Raw genomic sequence first — 25365 nt, forward strand, 5'->3', positions numbered from 1 at the left:
AACCCCCTCGAGTCCGGCCCCCAGGAGCAGGCTGACCCACGGTCCGGGAGGCAGAGTCCGGCCAAGTCCACCCACAGAAGTTCCAAGAAGCAGCTGGTGCCTCCGGGGCCGCCTCCCTCACTCACTCACCCCGGACTGGGGGATCCTCTCCCCTCCTCACCTCAGACCCGCGGCTCCAGTCCCGGAAGCTGCTCGCGCTCCAGCCCCGGAAGGTGTCACCTCCATAACGGACCCCGGCCCGACTTCCGGGCAGCAGCCACTTGCGGCCTGGGGACCGGGTTGTCCGAAGCCCCTCCCTCCAGTGGAAGTGAAGCCCGGGCCTGAGGAAGGTTTGGAAATCCCTGACGTTAGCCTCTGTTTTACTTTAATACCGTTCATATCTTGTTTTGTTTTAATCTTTTAAGTTTTGAAGAAAGGTGGATACTAAGTGTTTATATAGAATATATAACATATAAGCGACTTTCCACAAGTCAGCCCAAATATACCTGAGGACAAACCTTTAAACCTTCATATCTGCCACACTCAACTATATTTAGTGTGTGTTTTTGTCAAAGCTCCAAGATCAGGTAGTTATAGGATCGAAAGCGATATTTGAGATGCTGTAAAAAAACCTCCCCACAAACCTGAGGTTTGGTCCTGTTCCAGAATTTATTTTATTTATTTATTTATTTTATTTCAGTACCTGACTTGATGGGATAAGCGTTCAACGAGTTTTGGTCTTGACCATGTTTGTACCAGTGACTGACACCCCCCTTCTCAGTGCTACTCTCCCCTGTATTCAGTCTGACCCAACCACTGACAGAACTAAACAAATTGCAGCACATCCTAAGTCGGAGAGAGATGACTGGAGGAGATTCAGAGACTCGAAGGGGTGGGTGGGAGAATGGTTTAGAGCCGGAGTTGGAACTGTGAGGTTTGATGAAAAAGGAAGAAGGAAGATCAAATAGGACGGTTTAATTAGAACTTAGAAGCAAGAACAGGAGGAAGTCCAAAGAAGCACTGATCATATCAGTCTTCACAAAATGAGAAGGACTTGCAGGAAAGAGATAACAGGGAGATGGATCATCTTGATCACGACATCCTGTCTCCAGTCAGTTTGGTAGAAGCACTGGAGGAGCTTCCCAAACATAGGATTGATAATCAAGTGTTGGAATTGAGAGTTCAAGATATGGAGGTGAAACAACTGTTTGAGACTGAACAAGAAACCAAGCTTCTTGGAGCTGCAGTGATGCACGACTTACATTTCAGTATCACAGAATCTTTACAGTGCAGAAGGAAGCCATTCAGCCCATCGTGTCTGCACTGGCTCGCAAAGAGCATTCCACCTAGACCCACTCCCCTGCCTTATCCCCGTAACCTTGCACATTCTCTCTTTTCAGGTAGCAATCCCTGATTTCCCAAATTCCCTTTTGAATACCTCAAGCAAACCTGCCTCCACCACCCTCTCAGGAGGTTTGTTCCAGACTCCAGCCACCCTCTGGGTGAAAAAATTTTCCTCACATCACATTTACTCCTTTTGCCAATTATTTTGAATCTATGCTTCTAGTTCTTGATGTTCGAGTGGGAACAGTTTCTCACTATTTATGCTGTCCATACCCCCCAGGATCTTGAATACCTCTATCAAGCATCCTCTCAGCCTTCTCAGAAGCAAACAGTCCCAATCTATCCTTATGGCTACAGTTCTTCATCTGGGAATCATTCTTGTGAATCTCCTCTGTACTCTCTCCAGTACCTTAACATCCTTCCTCAAGTATGGTACTCAGAACTGGACACAGTATTATAGATGAGGCCTAACTAGTATCTTATACAACATGACCTCCTTACTCTTGTACTCAGTGCCCCTGTTAATAAAGCCTAAGAAACTATATACCTTATTAACTGCTCTCTCAACATGCCCTACCATCTTCAATGACCTACGTACGCATATACCGAGGTCCCTCTGTTCCTACACCTCCTTTAGAGGCTGTCCCTTTATTTTATACTGTCTCATCATATCTTTCCTGCCAAAATGAATCACCTCACACTTCTCTGCATTGAGCTTCATCTGCCACTTATCTGCTCAATCCACCAACATGTCTTATGTCCTTTTGAAGTTCAAGAATTTCCCCATCACAGTAGACAACATTGTTAATATGGCAATCACCTTGTAAAAAGCAATTGCTCATTAAACAGGTGATGGGCATTGATTAGCCCATCTAAATAGAATAAAAAGATACAGATGGAACACTTTGTGTGGAAGCTGGTGATACTGAGGAGTTGTCTTGAAAATAAACCAGCTTGAGCTAAAAGACCAGCCTGGATTAATTCTTCCACCACAACCTCTTATTGTGAATAACAAACATTTCCAATCTTTGTGCCATGTGCAAATTTTGAAATCATGCCTTGAACACCACAGTCTAAGTCATTAATATATATCAAGAAGAGCAAGGGTCCCAACACTGACCCCTGAGGAACTCCACTACAAACCTTCCTCCAATCTGAAAAACAACCATTTATCACTACTCTCTGTTTCCTGTCACTTAGCCAATTTCTAATCCAAGTGCTTATTTTCCCTTTTATTCCATGACCTAGAATTTTTTTCACAAGTCTGTTGTGTGGCATTGTATCAAATTCCTTTTGAAAATCCATATACACCGCATCAACAGCATTTGCTTTATCAACCTTCTCAAAAAAAACTCCAAGTTAGTTAAACATGATTTTTCCTTGATGAATCCATGCTGGCTTTCCTTAATTATCCTGCACCTGTATAAGTGACAATTGATGTTATCCTGTACTATAGTTTCCAGAAGTTTCCCTACCACTGAGGTCAAACTGACTGGCCTGTAGTTCCAGCTTTATCTTTGCACCCCTTTTTGAACAAGGGTGTAACATTCGCAGTTCTCCAGTCCTCTGGCATCTCCCCTGTGTCTAAAGAAGACTGGAAGATTATCACTAGTGCCTCTGCAATTTCCACTGTCACATCCCTCAGTACCCTTGGATGCATCTCATCCGGTCCTGGTACCTTATCTATTTTAAGTAAAGATAGCCTTTCCAACACCTCCTTCCTCTCAATTGTGTTCTTCTATTGTACCAGTTATCTCCTCTCTCACTTCGGCCTGGGTAGCAAGTTCTTTCTTTGTAAAGACAGATGCAAAGTACTCGTTCAACACTTCCGCTATTTCCCCAGCCTCCACAGTCCCCTTTTTTCTCTTATCAGCCTCACTCTTACTTTTAACACCCTTTTATTATTTACATGCTTATAGAAGACCTTGGGATTCCCTTTTATGTTCGCTGCCAGCCTCACTTCATGCTCCCTCCTTGATTTTATTAGTTTCTTCACTTCCCCTCTGGTCCTTCTATATTCAGCCATTGTATTTTCTACCTGACATCTGTCCTACGTGCACTTCTTCATTTTCATCTTTATCTCTATCTCTCTCGTCATCTGGATTTATTTGTCCTACCTTTCCCTTGATGTTGCCTGCAATATTTTTTCTTTGCAGGTGGCCCAAAGCCACTGTCTTTTCTGCCAAAATATGATTCCGACTCACTTGACTTAGATGTATTCTCATCCCATCGAAGTTGGCTTTCCCCCAATTAATTATCCCTGCTCTGATTGTTCTCCGTCCTTTTCAGTGATTAACCTAAACCTTATGATACAATGTCACTGTCCCCTAGAGGGTCTCCCAATGATATTTGATCCACTTGGGCCAACTCATTCCCAGAGCCAGGTCCAAAATGCATGTCCTCTCGTTGGACTGGAAACACACCGCTGTAGAAAATTATCTTGAACACATTCCAGGAACTCTCGCCCCTTTTGTCCCTTTGCACTATTCCTATCTCAGTCTATATTTGGATAATTGAAGTCCCCCATTATGATTACTCTATAATTCTTGCACCTCTCCATAATTTCTTTGCAGATTTGTTTCTCCACGTTCCTTCCACTAGTTTGTCGTTTATATACTACACCAATCAATGGTATTGTACCTCTTTCATTCCTTACCTCTAGTCAGAAAGATTCTGTCCTTGACTCCTCTGGAGCATCCCCTCTCTCCAGTACTGTAATGCCATCTTTAACCAATATTGTCACTCCCCCCACCCTTTTCTTCCTTTCCTGTCTCTCTTAAACACCTTGTACCAGGAATATTTAACGCCCAGTCCTGCCCTTCCTTGAGCCAGGTCTCTGTTATAGCAATAATATCATAATTCCATTTGTCAACCTGTGCCTGCATTTCACCGATCTTATTAATCAGACTCTGTGCGTTCACAGACATGCACATTAGCCCTGATTTAGGCTTTTTTTACTTTCCCATTTATTCTGACCCCACCTAATGACTTACTGTTGCCTACTCTAATTCTATAAAACTCTCCAAGTATTCTATTTACCGTGATGGAACTCCCTGGTATATCAATGGGGATGATGAGGTTAAAAATGCTGATCAATGAAGGTCAGGGTGTAACCATCAAAAGTCAGAGGCAGGAGCAGTTGTTAAATCTATATGAGGTTTGAAAAGCTTTGAGGAATTTAAGGAAGAGATTTTCATTGCCTCATTGAAGGACAAGTTGCAATAATTCAGTTGCACTGGGGGGACTGCAGGTTGTGAGCACTGAGGGGACTGGGATCTGAAGGGAGCTCAGTGTAAAGTAGAGCAATCAGCAGGAGAGTGGAGAATGGGTCGATGGTGAGCAAGGGAGGTTATTGATTTGGTGAAGTAACAGGGTTGGAGCACAGAGTCTTGGGAACTCTTGCACTAATGCAAAGGGTCAGAAGATCAGACGTGGACTACAGCATGAAAAGAACGATATGAGAGGAGACTCGGGAACCTTGATCAGAGCTTTGATGGGAGGCCAGATGATGAGAACTTGTTCCGAAGTGTAAGGTGCCAGAATCTGTCAAACCTTTGGAGACATTCAAAGCAACAAAGAAGCTTTAACAAAGTGTTTAAGCACAGACTTGCAGAGGTTTTTAAAAGGAGGTTCTAAGGTCACTAGGGGAACTGCCATGCTGGAAACTAAACTGCTGAATGTAGATTGGGGTGGAACAGACTCAGTAGGAATAAAATTTGATGTAGCTCAGAGTATTAGAACAGAAAAAGAGGCACCGACTGACTTGATGGGATCTATTCCCTTCAGCCCCTGTACAGGAGCAAGACTGTGTGTGCTTGAACCAGACTGTGGGACTTGCTACTGGGCAAGCAGTGGGTTCCTGCACTGTAGAAAGCCTGTGCTCAGAGCTTTCGCCCAGTCACTCACTCCCCTGATAAGATTATAACATTTGAGTTGTCTTGAACAGACGAAATGGAAGCAGCGAGAGAGAGGAATGGACTCTTGTTACAAACGTGCACCCATTTTATGTTTTGCTTGTGTCTTTTACTGCTCCTGAAATGATCACACATTCTCCTAACTAAAGGTTGCATCTTCAAACCTTACAAGTTAACAGCTTCAATGGTGTTGGTTACATGATTATGTATCCCAGAATCAGCTGGTGATCTCTAGTGAATTAATTCAAGTAAATGCAGAACACACAACGAGCAGATAAAAGCAGAATTTATTGCAATAGCCAGTGGTAAACGTTCAAAGTACAGAGATGATATGCAACAGCTCCATATATGACACCTTGTGGAAAGTTCTGGGGTTTGTGACAGACAAACACAGGCTCCATCATACCATTTCACCAGGGACTGTAATCACTATAACACATAATGTCCAACATTGCAGTGAGAATACAGAACAATGACCTCAATTAATGAGGTGGCAGCAGGTACTGTGGGGTGACTGGGAGTGAAGTGAAACTGCGGCACTGTGTGTCACAGCAGAGTGGAAGCAGAGGTGCGCTTGGCTGATCAGTTACCCATAGCCATTGTAACCGAACAACAATATCGGTGATGCTGGCGAGAGCTTAAAACTCCAGTTTCAGACAAGATCTTTCACAATTGGGTTGCCCCATGGTCCTTGTGCCCTTCGAGTTATTAATTGAGTAAAACTGCTTTTATAAAGGAGCCATGTGGTGGAAGATGACCAGTTATGTCTCTTTACAAAGTTCACACTATCTGCAATGCTGTTGTGCACAACATTCACTCCAATTTCATAATGATTCTTAAAGGTCTGGCTTCAGAAATTCAGTTGCTATCTGAATCTCTGTGACACTGAAACATTAGTCATTCATTGAGCTACATCTCAACATGAAGGGGTGTGCCTGAAGTGGGGGAGGGATAAGTTACTGATCATGGAACTAAGGGACATTTCCACATCACTATCTTCCTTACAATTTCTGCCACTTGCTCAATGTTACCCCTCACTGCCCCATCTCACATTCTCCCTACTGGGTCAACTTTGACCTCGAAAGCTCTCATACATCTCCCTGCACGAGATAGAAATGACACTCTTGGCCGGTACCTTTTGGTCGATGATCAGTTCAAGGAGAAAGACTCGTATTTCTGTAGCACTTTTCACAAGCTCAGGACCTTACAGCCAATTAAGTCGTTTTAAAGTGTAGGCACTGTGGTACTGTAGGAAAAATGGTACCAATTTGTGCACAGCAAGCTCCCACAATCAGCAATAAGCTGACAATCTATTATCGTCAGTTGAGGTATGAACATTAACCAGGACAACAGGGAACTACCCTGCTCTTCTTCAAGATAGTGCACTAGATCTTTGATATCCACTGACGGCAGAGGGAGCCTCAACTTAATGTCTCCTGTGAATGACAGCAACTCTGACGTGCGGCACTCCCTCAGCACTGACCCTATGACAGTGCGGCGCTCCCTCAGCACTGACCCTATGACGGTGCGGCGCTCCCTCAGCACTGACCCTATGACAGTGCGGCGCTCCCTCAGCACTGACCCTCCGACAGTGCGGCACTCCCTCAGCACTGACCCTCCGACAGTGCGACGCTCCCTCAGCACTGACCCTATGACAGTGCGGCGCTCCCTCAGCACTGACTCTATGACAGTGTGGCGCTCCCTCAGCACTGACCCTCCGACAGTGCGGCACTCCCTCAGCACTGACCCTCCGACAGTGCGGCACTCCCTCAGCACTGACCCTCCGACAGTGCGGCACTCCCTCAGTACTGACCCTCTGACATTGCAGCACTCCCTCAGTACTGACCCTCCGGCAGTGCGGCGCTCCCTCAGTACTGACCCTCTGACATTGCAGCACTCCCTCAGATCTGCACTGGGAATGCTGACCTAGAATATGGGCTGAAGTCCCTGGGGTGGGACTTGAACCCATGACCTCCTCAGGGAACATCTTGAGGCCACTGGAGAATTCAAAAACGATGTAAAATTCTAAATGTGTGATTTCAATCTGATGCAAAACCTAATCTGACACAGGACGATTGTCAGCAAAGCCACTCAAACTAAACAGAACAAAGCACTTGAGCCGAAGGAGAGCAGGATACAAAGCAGCTAGCTGAGTCAGGGCACCTCGCAGTCCTACTCATCAGTGAGTGGCTTCCCTCTGCACTCAGACTGGAATCCCTCTTCCTCAATCGCTGATGCTGTAAATCAGGACATATTGTTAGTACGAGGGCAGGTGGCAACAACAGCAGTATTCACAGTATGGCTGCAGGATACTCTGTACCCAGGCAAAGCCGTTCCAACCTATTCTGGAACCTGGGGCTCCAGTACTGAAATCCCTGGGCTCCAGCAGATAGGAAAACAGGATTTCCATATATCGGATCATATATTACCACAACAATAGGAAATCATCAAATGTGCAGGAAGAAGAAAAAAAAACCCTCCATTTTTTAATAATGAATACTTCAGGAAGATTGGGGGCAGGAATTTGGGAAGCAGCCCATTTACATCCAGATTTCATGGATGGAGCTAATGCTCCGTTATCCCCAAGTCAACAACGTCTTTCCGGAGGGGTTGGCAGGGGGCGGGGCGGTTCTGGGCTCCACAGGGAATTCTGTAGAGAATTGGAGGGTTCGCGCTAACTGAGCTGGTGTTACTCACAACCCTCTGGGTCAGAGAATTCCAAAGATTCACAACCCTTTGAGTGAAGTAATTTCTCCTCATCTCAGTCCCAAATGATTGGCTCCTTATCCTGAGGCGTTGCCCCCGAATTTTAGATTCCCCGACCAATAGAAACAATCTCTGTGTCTACCCTATCAAGCCCCTCAGAATTTTGTAAGTTTTAGTGAGATTGCCTCTCATTCATCTAAACTCCAGAGAATATAAACCCAGTTTACTCAGCCTCTCAGCATAGGACAACCCCCTCATCCCAGGGACCAATCTTGTGAACCTTCACTGTACCGCCTCCAATGCAAGTATATCCTTTTAATGTGGAGACCAAAATTGCACACAGTATTCCAGATCTCAGCAAAATCTTTACACAACTGTAGCAACTCTTAAATGTCCTTTGAAATGACCTAGCAAGCCACTCAGTTCTCAAGGGCAACTCAGGATGAGCAATAAATGCTGGCCTAGCTAGCGACACCCCCATCCCATAAACGAATAAAAAAACTTTTGCAATAAAGGCCAACATGCCATTTGTCTTCCTAATTGCTTGCTGCACCTGCATGCTAACTTTCTGCATTCCTTGTAGAAGCACACCCAAGTCTCTTTGAACATCAACACGTTTTACACGTTTCACACCTTTTAAAACATTTTCTGCTTTTTTATTCTTACGACCAAAGTGAATAACTTCATACTTCCCCACATTATCTCCATCTGCCATCTTGTTGCCCACTCACTTAACCTGTTTATATCTCTTTGCAGCCTCTGTGTCCTCCCCACAGCTTACCTTCCCACCTAGCTTTGTATCATCAGCAAACTTAGATACATTACTCTCTGTCTCTTCATCTAAGTCATTAATATAGATTAGATTGTAAATAGCTGAGGCCCCAGCACTGATCCTTGTGGCACTCCACTATTCACTGCCTGCCAACTTGAAAAAGCCCTGCTAATGTCCACTCTCCGTTTTCTATCTGTTAACCAATCCTCTATCCATGCTAATATATCACCCCCAACTCCATGAGTCGTTATCTTGCCTATTAACCTTTTGTTTGGCACCTTATCGAAAGCCTTTTGGAAATCCAGGTATACTACATTAACTGGTTCCCCTTTATCTACCCTACCAGCTACATCCTCAAAAAACTCTCATTAATTTGTCAAACTGGATTTCCCAATAGTAAAACCATGTTGATTTGTTCTAATCATACTCTGCTTTTTGAAGTGCATTGTTAAGACTTCTTTAACAATAGATTCCAGCATTTTCCCAACAACTGATGTGAGGCTAACTGGCCGGTGGTATTTTCTCTCTCCCTCCTTTCTTGAAAATTTGTGTAACATTTGCCAACTTCCAATCTGATGGAGTGTTCCTGAATCTAAGGAATTTTGGAAAATCATAGCTAGTACATCCACTATCTCTGCAGCTATCTCTTTTAGAAACCGAGGGAGTAGGCCATCAGGTCCTGGGGATTTGTCGGATTTTAGTCTCTCAAGTTTTGCCAATACTTTTTCTCTTCTGATATTAGTTAGCTTAATTTCCTCACCCTGTTTAACCACTAGGTTACTGTCTATTTCTGGTATGAAACTTGTGTCTTCTACTGCGAAGACAGACGCACAATATTTGTTTAATGTCTCTGCCATTTCCTCATTCCCCATGATAATTTCTTCAGTCTCTGCTTCTAAGGGGTTCATATTTACTTTAGCTACTCTCTTCCTTTTTATATACTTATAAAAGCTCTTACAATTTTTTATATTCCTGACTAGTTTACTCTCATATTCTATTTTTTCCCTTTTTATCAACTTTTTGCTGGTTTCTAAAACATTCCCAATCCTCAGCCTTGCTCCTGTTCTTTACAATATTTTAAGCCTCTTCTTTTAACCTTATGCTATCCTTAACTTCGTGAGTGAGCCATGAACGGGTCTTTCTTGCTGAGTCTTTGTTTTTCAATGGAATGTAATTTTTGTTGAAGATTTTGAATTATTTCTTTAAATATTTCACTGTTCATTTACCTCCAAATCTTTTAGTCTATTTACCCAATTAACCTTAGCCAGTTCTCCTCTCATTCCAATGTAGTTGGCTTTGTTTAAGTTTAAGATTCTTGTTTGTGATTGGAGTATCTCACTTTCAAACTTAACATGCGATTCAATGGTATTATGATCACTATTTCCCAGTGGATCTATTACCACAACATTACTAATTAACCCTGCTTCATTACACAATACTAGATCTAAGATAACTTTACCCTAGTCGGTTTCACAACATATTGCACCAAGAAACTGTCACAAAAATATTCAACAAGCTCATCTTCTAGACCACTCTTACCGATTTGATTGTCCCAGTCTAAATCTCTCTTCACCCTTCCCGTCCCTCATGCCCCCTCTCCCACTCAGTTAGTTTTAAGACCTGTACACAGCCCTAGTTATATGATTGGCCAGGACACTGGTCCCGGCCCAGTTCAAGTGGAGCCCATCCCAACGGAATAGCTCACTCTTCTGAGTGCTGATGCCAGTGACCCATGAATCAAATCCCCTTCTTCCCACACCACTCTGAGCCACACATTTAATTCTAATCTGCTTGACCAGTGGTGTAGTGGAAATTTTGAGGTGCAGGAGCTCCAAGAAAATGTGTTAGCCATACCATTTCTAAATCTACTATTACATTCTTTTCCTACGTATTAATCACTTGAGTCCTCAAAAATCAGGAAGATTTTTAAGTGGAAAATATTAGTGTCGGTAGGCATTTTATTTTGAATCATGTGGCATTTTGAATCATTAGTCTTTAGCATAGCTAGAATTTTATTATGTAACATTTTACAGGGTGAGTATCAGTTATCCAAAATCCTCAAGGCCGATCGCGTTTCAGATTTCAGATATATTTGGTTTTTGGATACTGCATATAGGACTAGGCCTACTTACATTACAATAGCCCAAGCCTAGGCTAGCTATAGTCCAAAGTGAATAAAATGGTTAGAAAAGTAAGACGCATCACTGAATAACAAATGCAGGGTACCTGGAATAAGTTCCCATCCGTGGCACCATCTCTGATTCTGCTGGGAGGAGAGGGCTCAGAGTGTTAATATACTCTGCTGGGAGGAGAGGGCTCAGAGTGCCGATGTACTCTGCTGGGAGGAGAGGGCTCAGAGTGTTAATATACTCTGCTGGGAGGAGAGGGCTCAGAGTGTTAATATACTCTGCTGGGAGGAGAGGGCTCAGAGTGCCGATGTACTCTGCTGGGAGGAGAGGGCTCAGAGTGTTAATATACTCTGCTGGGAGGAGAGGGCTCAGAGTGCCGATGTACTCTGCTGGGAGGAGAGGGCTCAGAGTGTTAATATACTCTGCTGGGAGGAGAGGGCTCAGAGTGCTGATGTACTCTGCTGGGAGGAGAGGGCTCAGTGTGCCGATGTACTCTGCTGGGAGGAGAGGGCTCAGAGTGCCGATGTACTCTGCTGGGAGGAGAGGGCTCAGAGTGCCGATGTACTCTGCTGGGAGGAGAGGGCTCAGAGTGCCGATGTACTCTGCTGGGAGGAGAGGGCTCAGAGTGCCGATGTACTCTGCTGGGAGGAGAGGGCTCAGTGTGCCGATGTACTCTGCTGGGAGGAGAGGGCTCAGAGTGTCGATGTACTCTGCTGGGAGGAGAGGGCTCAGAGTGCCGATGTACTCTGCTGGGAGGAGAGGGCTCAGAGTGTTAATATACTCTGCTGGGAGACATTCTTGATCAGTTCTTCTAGCTTCATCTGTCTCATCAACCTTGGTTTTTGTTTCATAAGTTTGTCTTTTATTTTATAGATTGACATTATTTCTTGCTCACTTATAAATGCACGTTGCTTGAATGTATCTATCATTAGCAAATTTCCCCCCATTATCAGTAAGGAATTTTGCCAGTGGTCCCAATCTTCTTCTCCATTACCTGATCCACAATTATTTTCTTTTCTTTACTGTGTATGATTGTCAACTGGCTAAACCTTGTGGCTAAATCTACAAAATGTAAAATAAAAATGTTCTTTTCTTTATCCCACACCTTTAAATCCATCGCCACAACTTCATGGGAAGGCCGAGATGGTGTCCATCTGTATTTCTTACATATATCACGTCTATTATTTATCCCCTGTAAGTTTAGTGCGCTCTCCATCCCTTTTTCCTGCCTCCCTTAGCAAAATTTTTAATCTTTATGAAGAAGGGTGGACAAATTGCCGATGCAATTTTAACACAATTAGTTTTTGTCTTCCAAATTCCTATCCCCTGAAGCTAACAACACTTCTTTAATCTCCTTAGTAAAGTTAGATTTCATTAAAGGGATACAGTAGTATCCAGATTGTGTAAATTACAAATCCACAGGTTTTCCAAATACAGTGGCCTTGTTGTTCTTCATGTCCAGCTTCATTTGCGCTTTCTTCATCGATGGCCTGCTCAACAGTAATGGTATTTCGCTAGACACTACGTCTGTGCTAATGAAATGATTGACTCCAGCTATCTTACAGGGAATCACCACCCTTTTAAAAAATCTTAGGGTATTATCATCTCCAAATCTAAAGCTGGTGGAACTTTCAAATTCTTTAACCTTATACTGGTCCTTGTCATTTAAGGAGTCCAGGTAGCATTTTAACCAGCCTGTTCCACAGACTGTAGAAGTGCATCCACTATCTAGCACCGCTCAGTTGAAGGACTCTGCAACCAACATATTCATCACCGAACTGAAACTTCTTGTAACTAATACAATGCCCCCCTCTCCTTGGTCAATATCTCCATCTTCTTCTGTCTCTGTGGCACCTTATTATATCGTTAAGGACAATTCATTGCATAATGGTATTTTGAATCACATCTAAAACACCGATTGACCACACCCTGGGCATTCCTGGGATTCATTCTTTTGTTGTAATTCCCCAATTCTTTTCTCCTGCCATAATTGAGGATAGAAACACCTTTGATATTGTTTCTAGTTACAAATTTCCTTTCATACCGATGCCTGCGTGCTGTTTCTAAACGATCTTTCCACCCTGTGTCCTCCATTTTCTGTCTTACCGCCGAATGACTCATTTGCGCCATGAACGCCGCCGAAAAGGAATTTTTTTTAGACCTTCTGACATCTGTTCTAGCGGTGTGCGTCTTTCTGCAAACATAACTCCCGTTAGAACTAGAAGCCTGTCCATATTCCATACTCTGGCACAGTCTAGTAATTTAAATGCCAGCACTGATTGGGGAATTTCTAGACGGAACTTTTGCAATCCTGCATATAGTCCACTGAATCCCATTACATAATCTTCTATGGAACTGTCCTCCAACTTTCTAAATTTGTCAAAATCTGACCAGGCTTCATAAGCACTTAATAAATCATCCTTCTGGTAGATCTTACCCATAAAACCTAAGGTTTCCAAACTGTCATCAGTATTCAAATGCTCAGGCTCCAACTCTGAAAATACTTTGGATCTTATTTTGCTTTTGTATGGTAACGAAAGTGCCAAGGCCATTCCCTGTTTTTTCTTCGGCAAGGACGTAACCCGTGTCCACATAGTTACTTCATTCTTCCATTGTTCATAGGGTTTACTCTCCAAAAACATCGGTGTGCAATCGTACCCCGAGACTCTACATTTTGATTCAGCCATTCTCCAAAGTGACTCCAAACCACTCTTCTCAAAGTTAACGCCAAATACAGTCATTTGTCTGAAGAAAGCTTAGTTTCCGATCTTTTACTTACAAGCAGGAACCATCCTCTGCCACCACTAATAAAGTCACAATACCTCCTTGAAATAAAGATAAAGACTAAGACTGGCTTCTCCTAAGAGAGTTTTATTTTTGGTCTGTAACAAAGAATTTGTTTCACCTATTTTCTCTTTTATACATTCATATGGGTACTTAGCTGGTTAACTGATAAATACCAATTGAACTCCTTGTGAGTTAACTGTTTCCTTCCCCAACATCCAGGCCTGGCCTCAAGTCCCGATCCGATCGGCAAACCGCTAAATTGAATTCTTTCATGGCTGCGGCAAATTCCCAGTAATGCTGGTACATTCCTCGGCACAAGTCAGCACTCAGCAATCGGGCTCAGCATGGGGCTTGCAAATCGTCGGTCACTCGCTTGTCAAGAGGAGGCGCTAGAGCGGTGCTCTGGTGCACTCTGGCTGCACTACACCTCTGTGTTTGACCCTAAGCCAATTTGCCTGTGGCCCAGGTAACAATCCAGAGATGATTACCATTGATGTTCTGTGTTTTAATTTGTATCCCAACTCCACAAATTCTCTTAGCAAAACATCATTCCTGGTTCTCCCTATGTCATTGGTTCCCTTGTGGACCATGACAACTGGATCTTTCCCCTCCTACTCCAAGTTCTTCTCTAGCTGTGAGGAGATGTCCTTAACACTGGCACTGGGCAGGCAACACAACCTTCAGAGCTCCCGGTTGTGGCTGCAGAGAACAGTATCTATCCCACTGACTATACTGTCTCCTATCACTACCACATTCCTCTTCACTTCTCCCACTTGATTGGCATCCATCACCATGGTGCCATGGTCAGTCCGCTCATCCACCTTGCAGTCCTGCTCCTCACCCACACAGGTAGCAAGCACCGTGTACCAGTTGGACAAAGCTGAGGCTCCTCCATCATTATCTGCTGGGTCCCCTTACCTGCCTGACTCACAGCCACACCCTTCTTTCCCTGACCATTAACCAACTCTAAAGTTCTGTCTAACCTAACCTGGAACAAAACACCCAGGTAACTCTCCCTCTCCCTGATGCCCCGCAATGTCCACAACTCAGACTCCAACTCAGCAACTCAGAGCCGAAGCTGCAGACACTTTCTGCAGATATGTTCTATGATTCAGACAACCATAAGAAATAGGAACAGGAGTAGCCCATTCAGCCCCTCGAGCCTGCTCCACCATTCAATAAGATCATGGCTGATTTCTTGTGTTTCGATTTCCACATTCCCATCTAACCCCCCGATTACCTTTGATTCCCTTGCCTAACAAGAATGTATCTACTTCTGCCTTAAAAATATTCAACAACCCCGCCTCCACCACCTTCTGAGGCAGAGAGTTCCAAAGTCACACAACCCTCAGAGAAAAAAATTGCACTGCATTCCACAGATTCCTACATGCTGCACTCACCATCCTGACTTGGAAATATATCACCGTTCCACTGTCGCTGGGTCAAAATCCTGGAACTCCCTTCCTAACAGCACTGTGGGTGTACCTACACCACATGGACTGCAGCGGTTCAAGAAGGTACCTCACCACCATCTTCTCAAAGGCAACTAGGGATGGGTAATAAATGCTGGCCCAGCCAGTGATGCCCACATCCCTGAACGAATAAATAAAAGTCACAGCACACTGCCAGCCCTGGAATTTCTGTCCAACCTTATTTATTTCATTAGTCAATTAGTTAATAATTTACAGATAAAGTAATAGAAAGTCGCACTCACCAGCTTAGACACAAGGAAGGAAACTCACCAACTACTGCAGGCTGAAAAAAGTAGAAAAGGAGCAGCACTTTCCCCATTGCACCGAATTCCCACCTGAACCACATTCCCAACTCCTCACTCAATCTACGTCTCACTCAGGCGTAGTCTTGTGTCTGTGTGCCCCTTTCTCTCATTCCCCTCTCTCACTCTCTCTCTCTGTAGCACTGAAGCTATGGATACAGATGTCAGTGGTAAAGACTCCCTCACTCTGTGCTCCCTCCTTCACTCACTGTGTGGCACCAGCTCACTGTCAACCTATGTATGGTACCAGGGTGTCCCTCTTTACAAATGATCTCCTGGCCCTCTACCTTGTTGTGAAGTCGATTTTTCCCATTAGCAGATGACAGTGCTTTGGTAGCTGTTGATCGTTCCCCAGTGTGCTCCATTTCTGTGGAGAGACTCCGGCAGATAGTGTTCAATGAGATCTCTGGTCTCAATGTCACAGGTTAGTGTTCATCTATGACTATTTGCATATTGGGCTCAGTATGTGTGTTTCTTGCACCTTCTGACCGGACCCCAGGCGTATGGAACCCTGTGTGTGTGGGTCATTTTGGGACAATCCTATGTTGGATGAGTGTCTGTTGGGAGTGCAAGCAATGACACAGTCCCAACAAAATATTCCCTAATTTATCAGGATGAATCATTTAGGATTGAGATGAGGAAAGATTGCTTCACTCAAAAGGTCATGAGTCTTTGGAATTCCGTACCCCAGAGGAATGTCTCTCTCTCTGGTTAGCCCTCAAAGTGAGAAGTACATCGTATGGCAAAAATCTGTATGTGGAGTCATTTAACATAGGGAGGCAGCTACCACATGGTTCTGGCTGACCAGGAGACTGTCCCACTCTTACCAGCTGCCATTGGTGGTACTGGGATGATTTAGAGGTTGATAATCAACCTGTTTGGCCACGTTATGAATGTGCATTCCATCCCAACAAGTTCCGAAGTGGGACTTGAACCCAGAGCTTCTGGCTCAGAGGCAGTGACGCCACCCACTGCACACAAAACCTCCATACACAGACGGATGTAGATGCTTGAATATGTTTAAGTCTGGGATAGATAGATTTTTGCTCTCACAGGGAATCAAGATATTCCCTTGGGGAGTGAGGGAAAATGGAGTAGAAGATCAGCAATGATCGCACTGAATGGTGAATCAGGCTTGATGGCCCACATGGCGTACTCCTGCTCCTATATCTTATGTTTTTATGATAAAGCCTCACTTTAAGTGATTACTCTGGTGTGGAAACCTGTAGCCCTCAGAGTTTAGCTTTGTTGGTTTACCCTTTCCATGACTGTCCTAAGCAAGATCAGCATCAGACAAGGCTCTCTCTTCCCCGGGGCTCAGACCCACACCAGACAGGACTCTCTCCACCCCGGGGCTCAGACCCACACCAGACAGGACTCTCTCCACCCCGGGGCTCAGTCCCACACCAGACAGGACTCTCCTCCTCCCCAAGGCTCAGACCCACACCAGACTCTCTCCCTCCCGGGTCTCAGACCTCACCGTTAATCAAACTGCCTATGGCAGATGAAACTCCCTGAACCTTTTTCCAGCGTTTTCTGTCACCAGGTCCATCACTACCTTATGATACCCATTCTTTCCACTTACTGGCACCACTCACTGCCGGCATGCCATGGCTGTGTTTTGGCCGAGATTTCCGGTCTGTCAGTTGCTCTTTTCCAATACAGAGGGTGTCTGTGTCCGAGGAATCAGACAGAATGCTGCCACATTCTGCCACACCTGAGGGAGTTTCATCCAACAGTAAATGTGTGGACTCAGCTTCAAGGTGGGATTGCACAACGCGCTGAACAGCTGGAAAATACATGTACACACATGATCTAAAACATGCCATATATACACATGATCCAAAACACAGCGTACACACACATGATCCAAAACACAGCGTGTACACACAATCCAAAACATGCTGTACACGCGCATGTTCCAAAACATGCTGTACACGCGCATGTTCCAAAACATGCTGTACACGCGCATGTTCCAAAACATGCTGTACACGCGCATGTTCCAAAACATGCTGTACACGCGCAAGTTCCAAAACATGCTGTACACGCGCAAGTTCCAAAACATGCTGTACACGCGCATGTTCCAAAACATGCTGTACACGCGCATGTTCCAAAACATGCTGTACACGCGCATGTTCCAAAACATGCTGTACACGCGCATGTTCCAAAACATGCTGTACACGCGCATGTTCCAAAACATGCTGTACACGCGCATGTTCCAAAACATGCTGTACACGCGCATGTTCCAAAACATGCTGTACACGCGCATGTTCCAAAACATGCTGTACACGCGCATGTTCCAAAACATGCTGTACACGCGCATGTTCCAAAACATGCTGTACACGCGCATGTTCCAAAACACACCGTACTCACACATGATCCAAAACACACCATACACATGCGTGATCAAAAACGCGCCACACACATGCGTGATCAAAAACGCGCCACACACATGGCCTGGAATGGGCTTTCTGTTGACCTCAATGAAAATAAAACTGAGGTGAGATGTAAAACCATTGATTCACCAGCCCCCATTTTACATCAAACAGTCAAAGTTAACCCCAAATGTGTCAGGGTCCCAAAAGCAAGTGGATGTCGGTGATGAATAAGGTAACGAGAATGGGTGGATTAACAAGGAACAGGGTAGGGTAGCGGGGGACTTGGGTAAGGGGGAGTGAGACAAGGTGGAAGGATTTGAGGTAAGGGGGAGTGGGACAAGGTGGAAGGATTTGAGGTAAGGGGAGTGGGACAAGGTCGAGGGGGGGTCTCGGGTAAGGTGGAATGGGATAGGGTGTGGGGGATTTGGAGTAGGGGGGAGTGGGAAAGAGTCGAGAAGGGACTCGGGTAAGGGGGAGTGGGACAGGGTGGGGGTGTTTTGGGTAATGGGGAGTGGGATAGGGTGTGACAGGGTGGAGCGCACGTGATGGTTGATATAAATGAGTGTGGAGGTGAGAATCGATTTCAGTAGCAGTGAAGCTGAGGTAGAGGCTGGGGCAGGAGATATTGCAAAGTTGAATGGAAGTGATCTGGATGACAGACTGGATGCAGAATTTGAAACCCGCTACAATGGCCTGTCGAGATTTAACAGAGACCACTTCAACCTGAGTAAGTGTCCAAAGTGAGAGATGGAGTTAGTGAAAAGTGAGCAGACTTTGTGGCCAGTGTCAAAATAGCTGAAGGAAATATTGACTCATCGTTGACACAACTTCAGCCCTGACAGCACCGTGTTGTTAATGGGGTAGATGGACATGTACAACTAGGTGGTATCAGCAGGTGTCATAATGCTGAGGCATAACAATTGCTCTTGTGGCCATGTTTACTGTATTGCCTGGTTAATGGTGAGTGTGTCTATACTGAATGGAACCCAGGCTAGAGACAGTTTGGCTATGGCCCTGGGGTTCCACACTGTTCCAGGCTCCCTCTGCATTTCCCACACTTGTCAGATTGCAGGAATCCTCTGGAAGAGAAGGTCTGTAGACATGTGTCTGGATTTAACCAGGGCCCTTCCTACAAAGTATAAGATGGGGGAACAGCATTATGGAATACCCACCTTTTAGCGAGGGAGGTGTGTAAGAACAGGATGGGACAGCTCGCTTGGGTTTCAGAGTCCCGCTTTCAGCAGAGGGCAATCTCTGAAACAGACAACAGGTACATCTTTTACTGTCAAATCTCAACATGACTGATCAATCAGTCAACTTGTAAGAACAAGAGGAGACTATTCAGCCCCTCAAGCCTGTTTCACCGTTCAATTAGATCATGACTCCACCAACCCACCTTAGTTCCTATAACCCTTAATGCCCACACCCAACTAATATCAGTCAATCTCAGTTTTGGAAATTTTCATTTGACCTCCAGCCTCCATAGATTTTTGGAAAGAGAGAGTTCCAGGATTCCACTCCACTTTGTGTGAAGAAGTGCTTCCTGATATCACCCTGAATGGCCTGGCTCTCATTGTATATTTCCTTACTGGGGAACCAATTAATCTGGGAAATAGGGTTAGAGTGAATCTGGTGGAATAACAGGCAAAATGCAGATGCAAGCCAGGATTTATTTGTGAAAAAATTTAAAAATCAAGAAAAGGTTTTAAAAACAACAGAATCGGTTTCCATAATGAAATCAACTCAGTGGAGTTGGAACTTTATAAATGGGCTGCAAAGACCAGGAGGGCCCCACAAGGGGTGGGACTGAGTCCCAGGGGAGCAGAGAGCACCACACAGTGTGGGACTGAGTCCCAGGGGAGCAGAGAGCACCACACAGCGTGGGACTGAGTCCCAGGGGAGCAGAGAGCACCACACAGCGTGGGACTGAGTCCCAGGGGAGCAGAGAGCACCACACAGCGTGGGACTGAGTCCCGGGGAGCAGAGAGCACCACATAGTGTGGGACTGAGTCCCGAGGGAACCACGCAGCGTGGGACTGAGTCCCAGGGGAGCAGAGAGCACCACATAGTGTGGGACTGAGTCCCGGGGAGCAGAGAGCACCACACAGCGTGGCACTGAGTCCCGGGGAGCAGAGAGCACCATGCAGTGTGGGACTGAGTCCCGGGGAGCAGAGAGCACCACACAGCGTGGGACTGAGTCCCGGGGAGCAGAGAGCACCACATAGTGTGGGACTGAGTCCCGAGGGAACCACGCAGCGTGGGACTGAGTCCCAGGGGAGCAGAGAGCACCACATTGTGTGGGACTGAGTCCCGGGGAGCAGAGAGCACTACGCAGTGTGGGACTGAGTCCCGGGGAGCAGAGAGCACCACACAGTGTGGGACTGAGTCCCGAGGAGCAGAGAGCACCACACAGTGTGGGACTAAGTCCCGAGGGAACCACACAGTGTGGGACTGAGTCCCGGGGGAGCAGAGAGCACCACACAGTGTGGGACTGAGTCCCAGGGAGCAGAGAGCACCACACAGTGTGGGACTGAGTCCCGGGGAGCAGAGAGCACCACATAGTGTGGGACTGAGTCCCGGGGAGCAGAGAGCACCACATAGTGTGGGACTGAGTCCCGGGGGAGCAGAGAGCACCACACAGTGTGGGACTGAGTCTCGGGGAGCAGAGAGCACCACACAGCGTGGGACTGAGTCCCGGGGAGCAGAGAGCACCACATAGTGTGGGACTGAGTCCCGGGGAGCAGAGAGCCCCACAAGGGGTGGGACTGAGTCCCGAGGAGCAGAGAGCACCACACAGTGTGGGACTGAGCCCCGGGGGAGCAGAGAGCACCACACAGTGTGGGACTGAGCCCCGGGGGAGCAGAGAGCACCACACAGTGTGGGACTGAGTCCCCGGGGAGCAGAGAGCACTACACAGTGTGGGACTGAGCCCCGGGGGAGCAGAGAGCACCACATAGTGTGGGACTGGGTCTCGGGGAGCAGAGAGCACCACACAGTGTGGGACTGAGCCCCGGGGAGCAGAGAGCACCACACAGTGTGTGACTGAGTCCCGGGGAGCAGAGAGCACCACATAGTGTGGGACTAAGTCCTGAGGGAACCACACAGCGTGGGACTGAGTCCCGAGGGAGCAGAGAGCACTACGCAGTGTGGGACTGTGCCGCGGGGGAGCAGAGAACACTATGCAGCATGGGACTGAGTCCCGGGGAGCAGAGAGCACCACATAGTGTGGGACTGAGTCCCAGGGAGCAGAGAGCACCACACAGCGTGGGACTAAGTCCCGAGGGAACCACACAGTGTGGAACTAAGTCCCGGGGAGCAGAGAGCACCACATAGTGTGGGACTGAGTCCCGGGGAGAAGAGAGCACCACACAGTGTGGGACTGAGTCCCGGGGAGCAGAGAGCACCACACGGTGTGGGACTGAGTCCCGGGGAGCAGAGAGCACCACACGGTGTGGGACTGAGTCCCGGGGAGCAGAGAGCACCACATAGTGTGGGACTGAGTCCCGGGGAGCAGAGAGCACCACATAGTGTGGGACTGAGTCCCGGGGGAGCAGAGAGCACCACACAGTGTGGGACTGAGTCTCGGGGAGCAGAGAGCACCACACAGCGTGGGACTGAGTCCCGGGGAGCAGAGAGCCCCACAAGGGGTGGGACTGAGTCCCGGGGAGCAGAGAGCCCCACATAGTTTGGGACTGAGTCCCGGGGAGCAGAGAACACCATTCATGAGGATAGGTTAGTGAACCTGTGCTAGGGAGGGATAATCACTCAGGTGTCGTTCTGGAAAGACACTCAACATAACCCAGTGCCAAAGCCAATAATATCAGACTGACCTGATGAAGAATTGGTTCCTCTTCTAGAGAAAAAAGAAAAGGAAAAAATGTGAGAAGTTTGTGTGATGGAAACATAAGCACAGTGTGAGTTAATCAGACCGCTACTGCATAGTGACACCATCCCTCTTTGCTGCTTATTCCCCTTCACCCAGCATCTGTTTTAAGCCCCTTTGGCTTTAACTTTTGAGTCTGATTGCAGTTATATTGGTATCACTGGGAATAGTCAGCAGATTGTGTGTCAATTGGATAAAATAAAGTAGTGAGTTGTTATGATCTGGAATGTGCTGCCTGAAAGGGTGGTGGAAGCAGATTCAGTAATAATTTTCAAAAGAGAATTGGATAAATACACGAAGGAGAAATCTTTACGGGGCTCTGGGGGAAGGGCAGGGCGGGTAGGACTCATTGGATAGAGAACCATCACAGGCACAATGGGTGAATGGCCTCTGTATTCTCTACTGTATCACTCTCTGAAACTAGGTGATCCCTCACTCTGCACTGGGAGATCATTCTGAGACAGGTACTGCTGACTGGTGCAGGAGGCCACCAGAGTGAGGGCCAGGGTTTCCTGATGCATGTGAACCCCGACCTTTGTGAGGGACACTCCTTTGGGGGGATGGTGTTGGGAAAGTGGTGAGTGGGTGAGGGGCAGGGAGGAGGGAGGTACTGTGGGATATGAGAAGTTGGAGCAATGGGAGTGAGGGGAATGGGGGGTGGGCAAGCTGGGAGGGAGGGATGGTGATGGGGTAGGGGAGGGGGTTAGGGAGGGTGAAGGCTGTGAGCGCTGTTCCTTCATTGTTGCCCTGGTTTCTGGTCTCTCGCATTGATCACCAGTCTTGCCAGAGCCTGTGAAAGCTCTGGTTTCACTCCCCACTCCCTGTGCCATTACCATGCTGGCTGTGGTATTATCAGTTACCTGGAGATGAATGATCGGAGACCCTGAACAGTGTTGCCGGAGTTGGTCTCCGTCTTCGAATCTACAGAAATAAACAGGAGACAGTTGTTGTGATGAGAAAGTCACCCTGATGTGTTCTTAATAAGGGGACTTGACAGGGTGGATGCTGAAAGGATGTTTCCCCATGTGGGAGAGACTAGAATTAGGAGACATGGTTTAAAAATAAAGGGTCTCCCATTTAAGACAGATTTTTTTCTCTAGGAGGGCTGTTAGTCTGTGGAATTCTCTTCCCCAAGTAATGATTTACAGCCTTCCGGACTGAATATTGAGTTCAACAATTTTAGATCATGAACTCTCTCCTCCATCCCCACCCCCTTTCCGATCCCCCTTTTTTCCAGTAATTTATATAGATTTTTATTTTCCCACCTATTTCCATTATTTTTAAATGTATTTCCATCCATTGTTTTATCTCTACCTTTTAGCCTATTTCGATCCCTTCTCCCCACCCACTAGGGCTATCTGTACCTTGCTCGTCCTGCTTTCTACCCTTAATGTCACCTATTATCACATTCCTTAGATAATATAACCACCGTCAACACCTCTTTGTCCTTTTGTCTGTGACATCTTTTGGTTATCTCCACCTATCATTGGCCCTCTATCCAGCTCTACCTGTCCCACCACTCCCCCTCTTAAACCAGCTTATATTTCACCTCTTTTCTATTTTTCCTTAGTTCTGTTGAAGAGTCATACGGACTCAAAACGTTAACGGTGTTCCTCTCCGCAGATGCTGTCAGACCTGCTGAGTTTTTCCAGGTATTTTTGTTTTGGATTTCCAGCATCCACAGTTTTTTAGCTTTTATCTTAATGATTTAGGCTGGGTCATTGAATATTTTGAGGCTGAGTTAGATAGATTCTTGGTGACAAGGGAGTCAAGGCCACAATCAGATATGATCTTATTGAATGCTGAAGCAGGCTTGAGGGGCTGAATGGCCTATTCCTAATACTCCTCAAATGCTGATCAGGTTTCTGATTACTCTGGTCTGCAGTTCATCAGCATCTTTAATCCAGTCCCAGAGGGAGCAGGGCCACTGCCTCACAACTAAGACAGCCTAGGTTCACTAGGCCTCACCACAGTTTCAAACATACAGTGAACTAACTTTTTATTCATTCACGGAATGAAGCTGAGCCAGAATTTATTGCCCATCCCTAGTTGCCCTTGAGAAGGTGTTGGTGAGCTGCCTTCTTGAACCTCTGCAGTCCATGCAGTGTAAGTACACCCCACAGTGCTGTTAAGAACGTAGTTCCTTTTTTGTGACTTTGTAGCGGTTTGATACAACTGAGATCAGATAACAGATTTCCTTCCCTAAAGGGACATTAGTGAACCAATTGTTTAACTCCACCATCTGGCGTGGTGGGATTCGAACCCGGATCCCCAGAGCATTACCCTCGGTCTCTGGATTACTAGTCCAGCGACAATACCACTACGACATCACCTCCCCATAGAGTGAACTAACTTGTTAGTATTAGAGGCATATCACACCCAGATCCCAGTCCCTAAACCCCAGAGGCTAAGCCCCAACCCCTTCCCCAGGGTCCAACCCTTACCCCAGGGTCCAACCCCAAACCCTTCCCCAGGCCCAGTTCATAAATCAAGGTTCAGGTGCAGGGGACTGGACTGGATCTGGAGTTAGAGGCTGGGGGTTGAGGTTAAGGTTGGGGGTGGGTTGAGGGTTGAGTTTGAGACTGAAGATGGAAATGGAAATGAGGTTGGGATGGGGGGTTTGATTGGTTTGAGTTTGGGGTTGGGACATTGGGGATTAGTGGGTTTGGGGCAGTGCCATCATTAGAGGAAAAGGTTTTTGATGCTACAAGGAGTTTAAAAGTTATTTTCCAGGAAATCTGCTGTATTAGTGAGTAAATCTCCAGCTTAAAGTCTTGGAGCGATTCTGCTTCCAGCTTAAACACACACAGGCTGATTGAAGAATAAATCTATCACTGACCTCAGTGTCAGGGTTATTGAGAGAAGTTTACTGAATAAAACAGGGGAATTATAAATATCGTCAGAGTCTTACCTTCTCCACTGCTCTGGCATCCAGGTGATTGGCAGTCACGGGCACTGAGAAATTGATTTTTTTCCTGTTTCTCGGTTCCATGTTTCTCTCCTGTCTGAGCTGCGAGACTCGGTCAATTTATAGCAGAGTCAGCTGCTGCCCCACGCCAGTGCAGCTCTCTCGATGCTTCGTCCTGTGTCTGAGGCTGACGGGTTCTCCTGTAGCTGCTCTGCTCTCTCCCTGCGTCTCTCCGAGATGATGATCCCAAAGGTTTTGCTCTCGCCACCATCAGCGCTACATGCCAAGCAGCAGGAGAGCCATGAATTATAGATCTGTGAGTGAGGGACAGGCTAGTAATGAGCTTCTTGAAGAACAGATTGGAGTGTTTAGACCCAGGAGCAGGAACCTATTGTCTGGACCCAGGAAGTGTCAGATTAGAGCAGAATGAAAGTAATTTGTTGGATCAGCAGCAAACTATTCATTAAAAATAGCAGTTAGTGCTGGAATGTGAGGTCATCTGGGACCTGCTGACCTTTATCAGCACAAAGTGTCACAGGAACTGCTGGGGAGAGAAGCCAAGAACATGTGGTGAAACAGAGCAATTAGAAAAATGAAAAAAAAACAGAATCTGTGCCTGATGATCAAGTGATAATTCCATTACCTCAGAGACTGAGACACTGATCGCTGAGTGGGGAGTGGACCCGATTCATTTAAACTCCTTCCTCTAATGATTTCAGTGCCAAGGTCACCTGCAGCCACCACACTGACACCTTCAGCACTGGCTCCCGGGTGAGACAGCTTCACCGGGC

The 25365-nt window shown here is 46.3% G+C and overlaps 3 protein-coding genes across 3 annotated transcripts in view; 1 reads left to right on the plus strand and 2 right to left on the minus strand.

Moving 5' to 3' along the window:
• Positions 1-3397, minus strand: part of pnmt (phenylethanolamine N-methyltransferase) — an 18033-nt gene extending 14636 nt beyond the window's left edge. The window contains exons 1-2 of the mRNA XM_078529130.1: positions 3378-3397; positions 161-320 (exon numbers count right to left, since the gene is read on the minus strand). Coding sequence (XP_078385256.1) covers positions 161-320; positions 3378-3397 — 180 coding nt within the window. The remainder of the gene's footprint in view (positions 1-160; positions 321-3377) is intronic.
• The window catches only part of pgap3 (post-GPI attachment to proteins phospholipase 3), a 257051-nt gene that overhangs the window by 25344 nt on the left and 206342 nt on the right, over positions 1-25365 (plus strand). The gene's annotated exons all lie outside the window — the stretch shown is intronic.
• Positions 5508-25149, minus strand: ppp1r1b (protein phosphatase 1, regulatory (inhibitor) subunit 1B). The gene is made up of 6 exons (XM_078529512.1): positions 24578-25149; positions 22527-22587; positions 21614-21636; positions 18956-19037; positions 16991-17194; positions 5508-7474 (listed from the first exon to the last, which is right to left on the minus strand). The coding sequence occupies exons 1-6, from the start codon at positions 24656-24658 to the stop codon at positions 7410-7412; spliced, it is 516 nt and encodes a 171-aa protein (XP_078385638.1). The 5' UTR covers positions 24659-25149; the 3' UTR covers positions 5508-7409.

Source organism: Cetorhinus maximus, chromosome 25 (assembly GCF_964194155.1).
Source record: "Cetorhinus maximus chromosome 25, sCetMax3.hap1.1, whole genome shotgun sequence".
Taxonomy (NCBI): domain Eukaryota; kingdom Metazoa; phylum Chordata; class Chondrichthyes; order Lamniformes; family Cetorhinidae; genus Cetorhinus; species Cetorhinus maximus.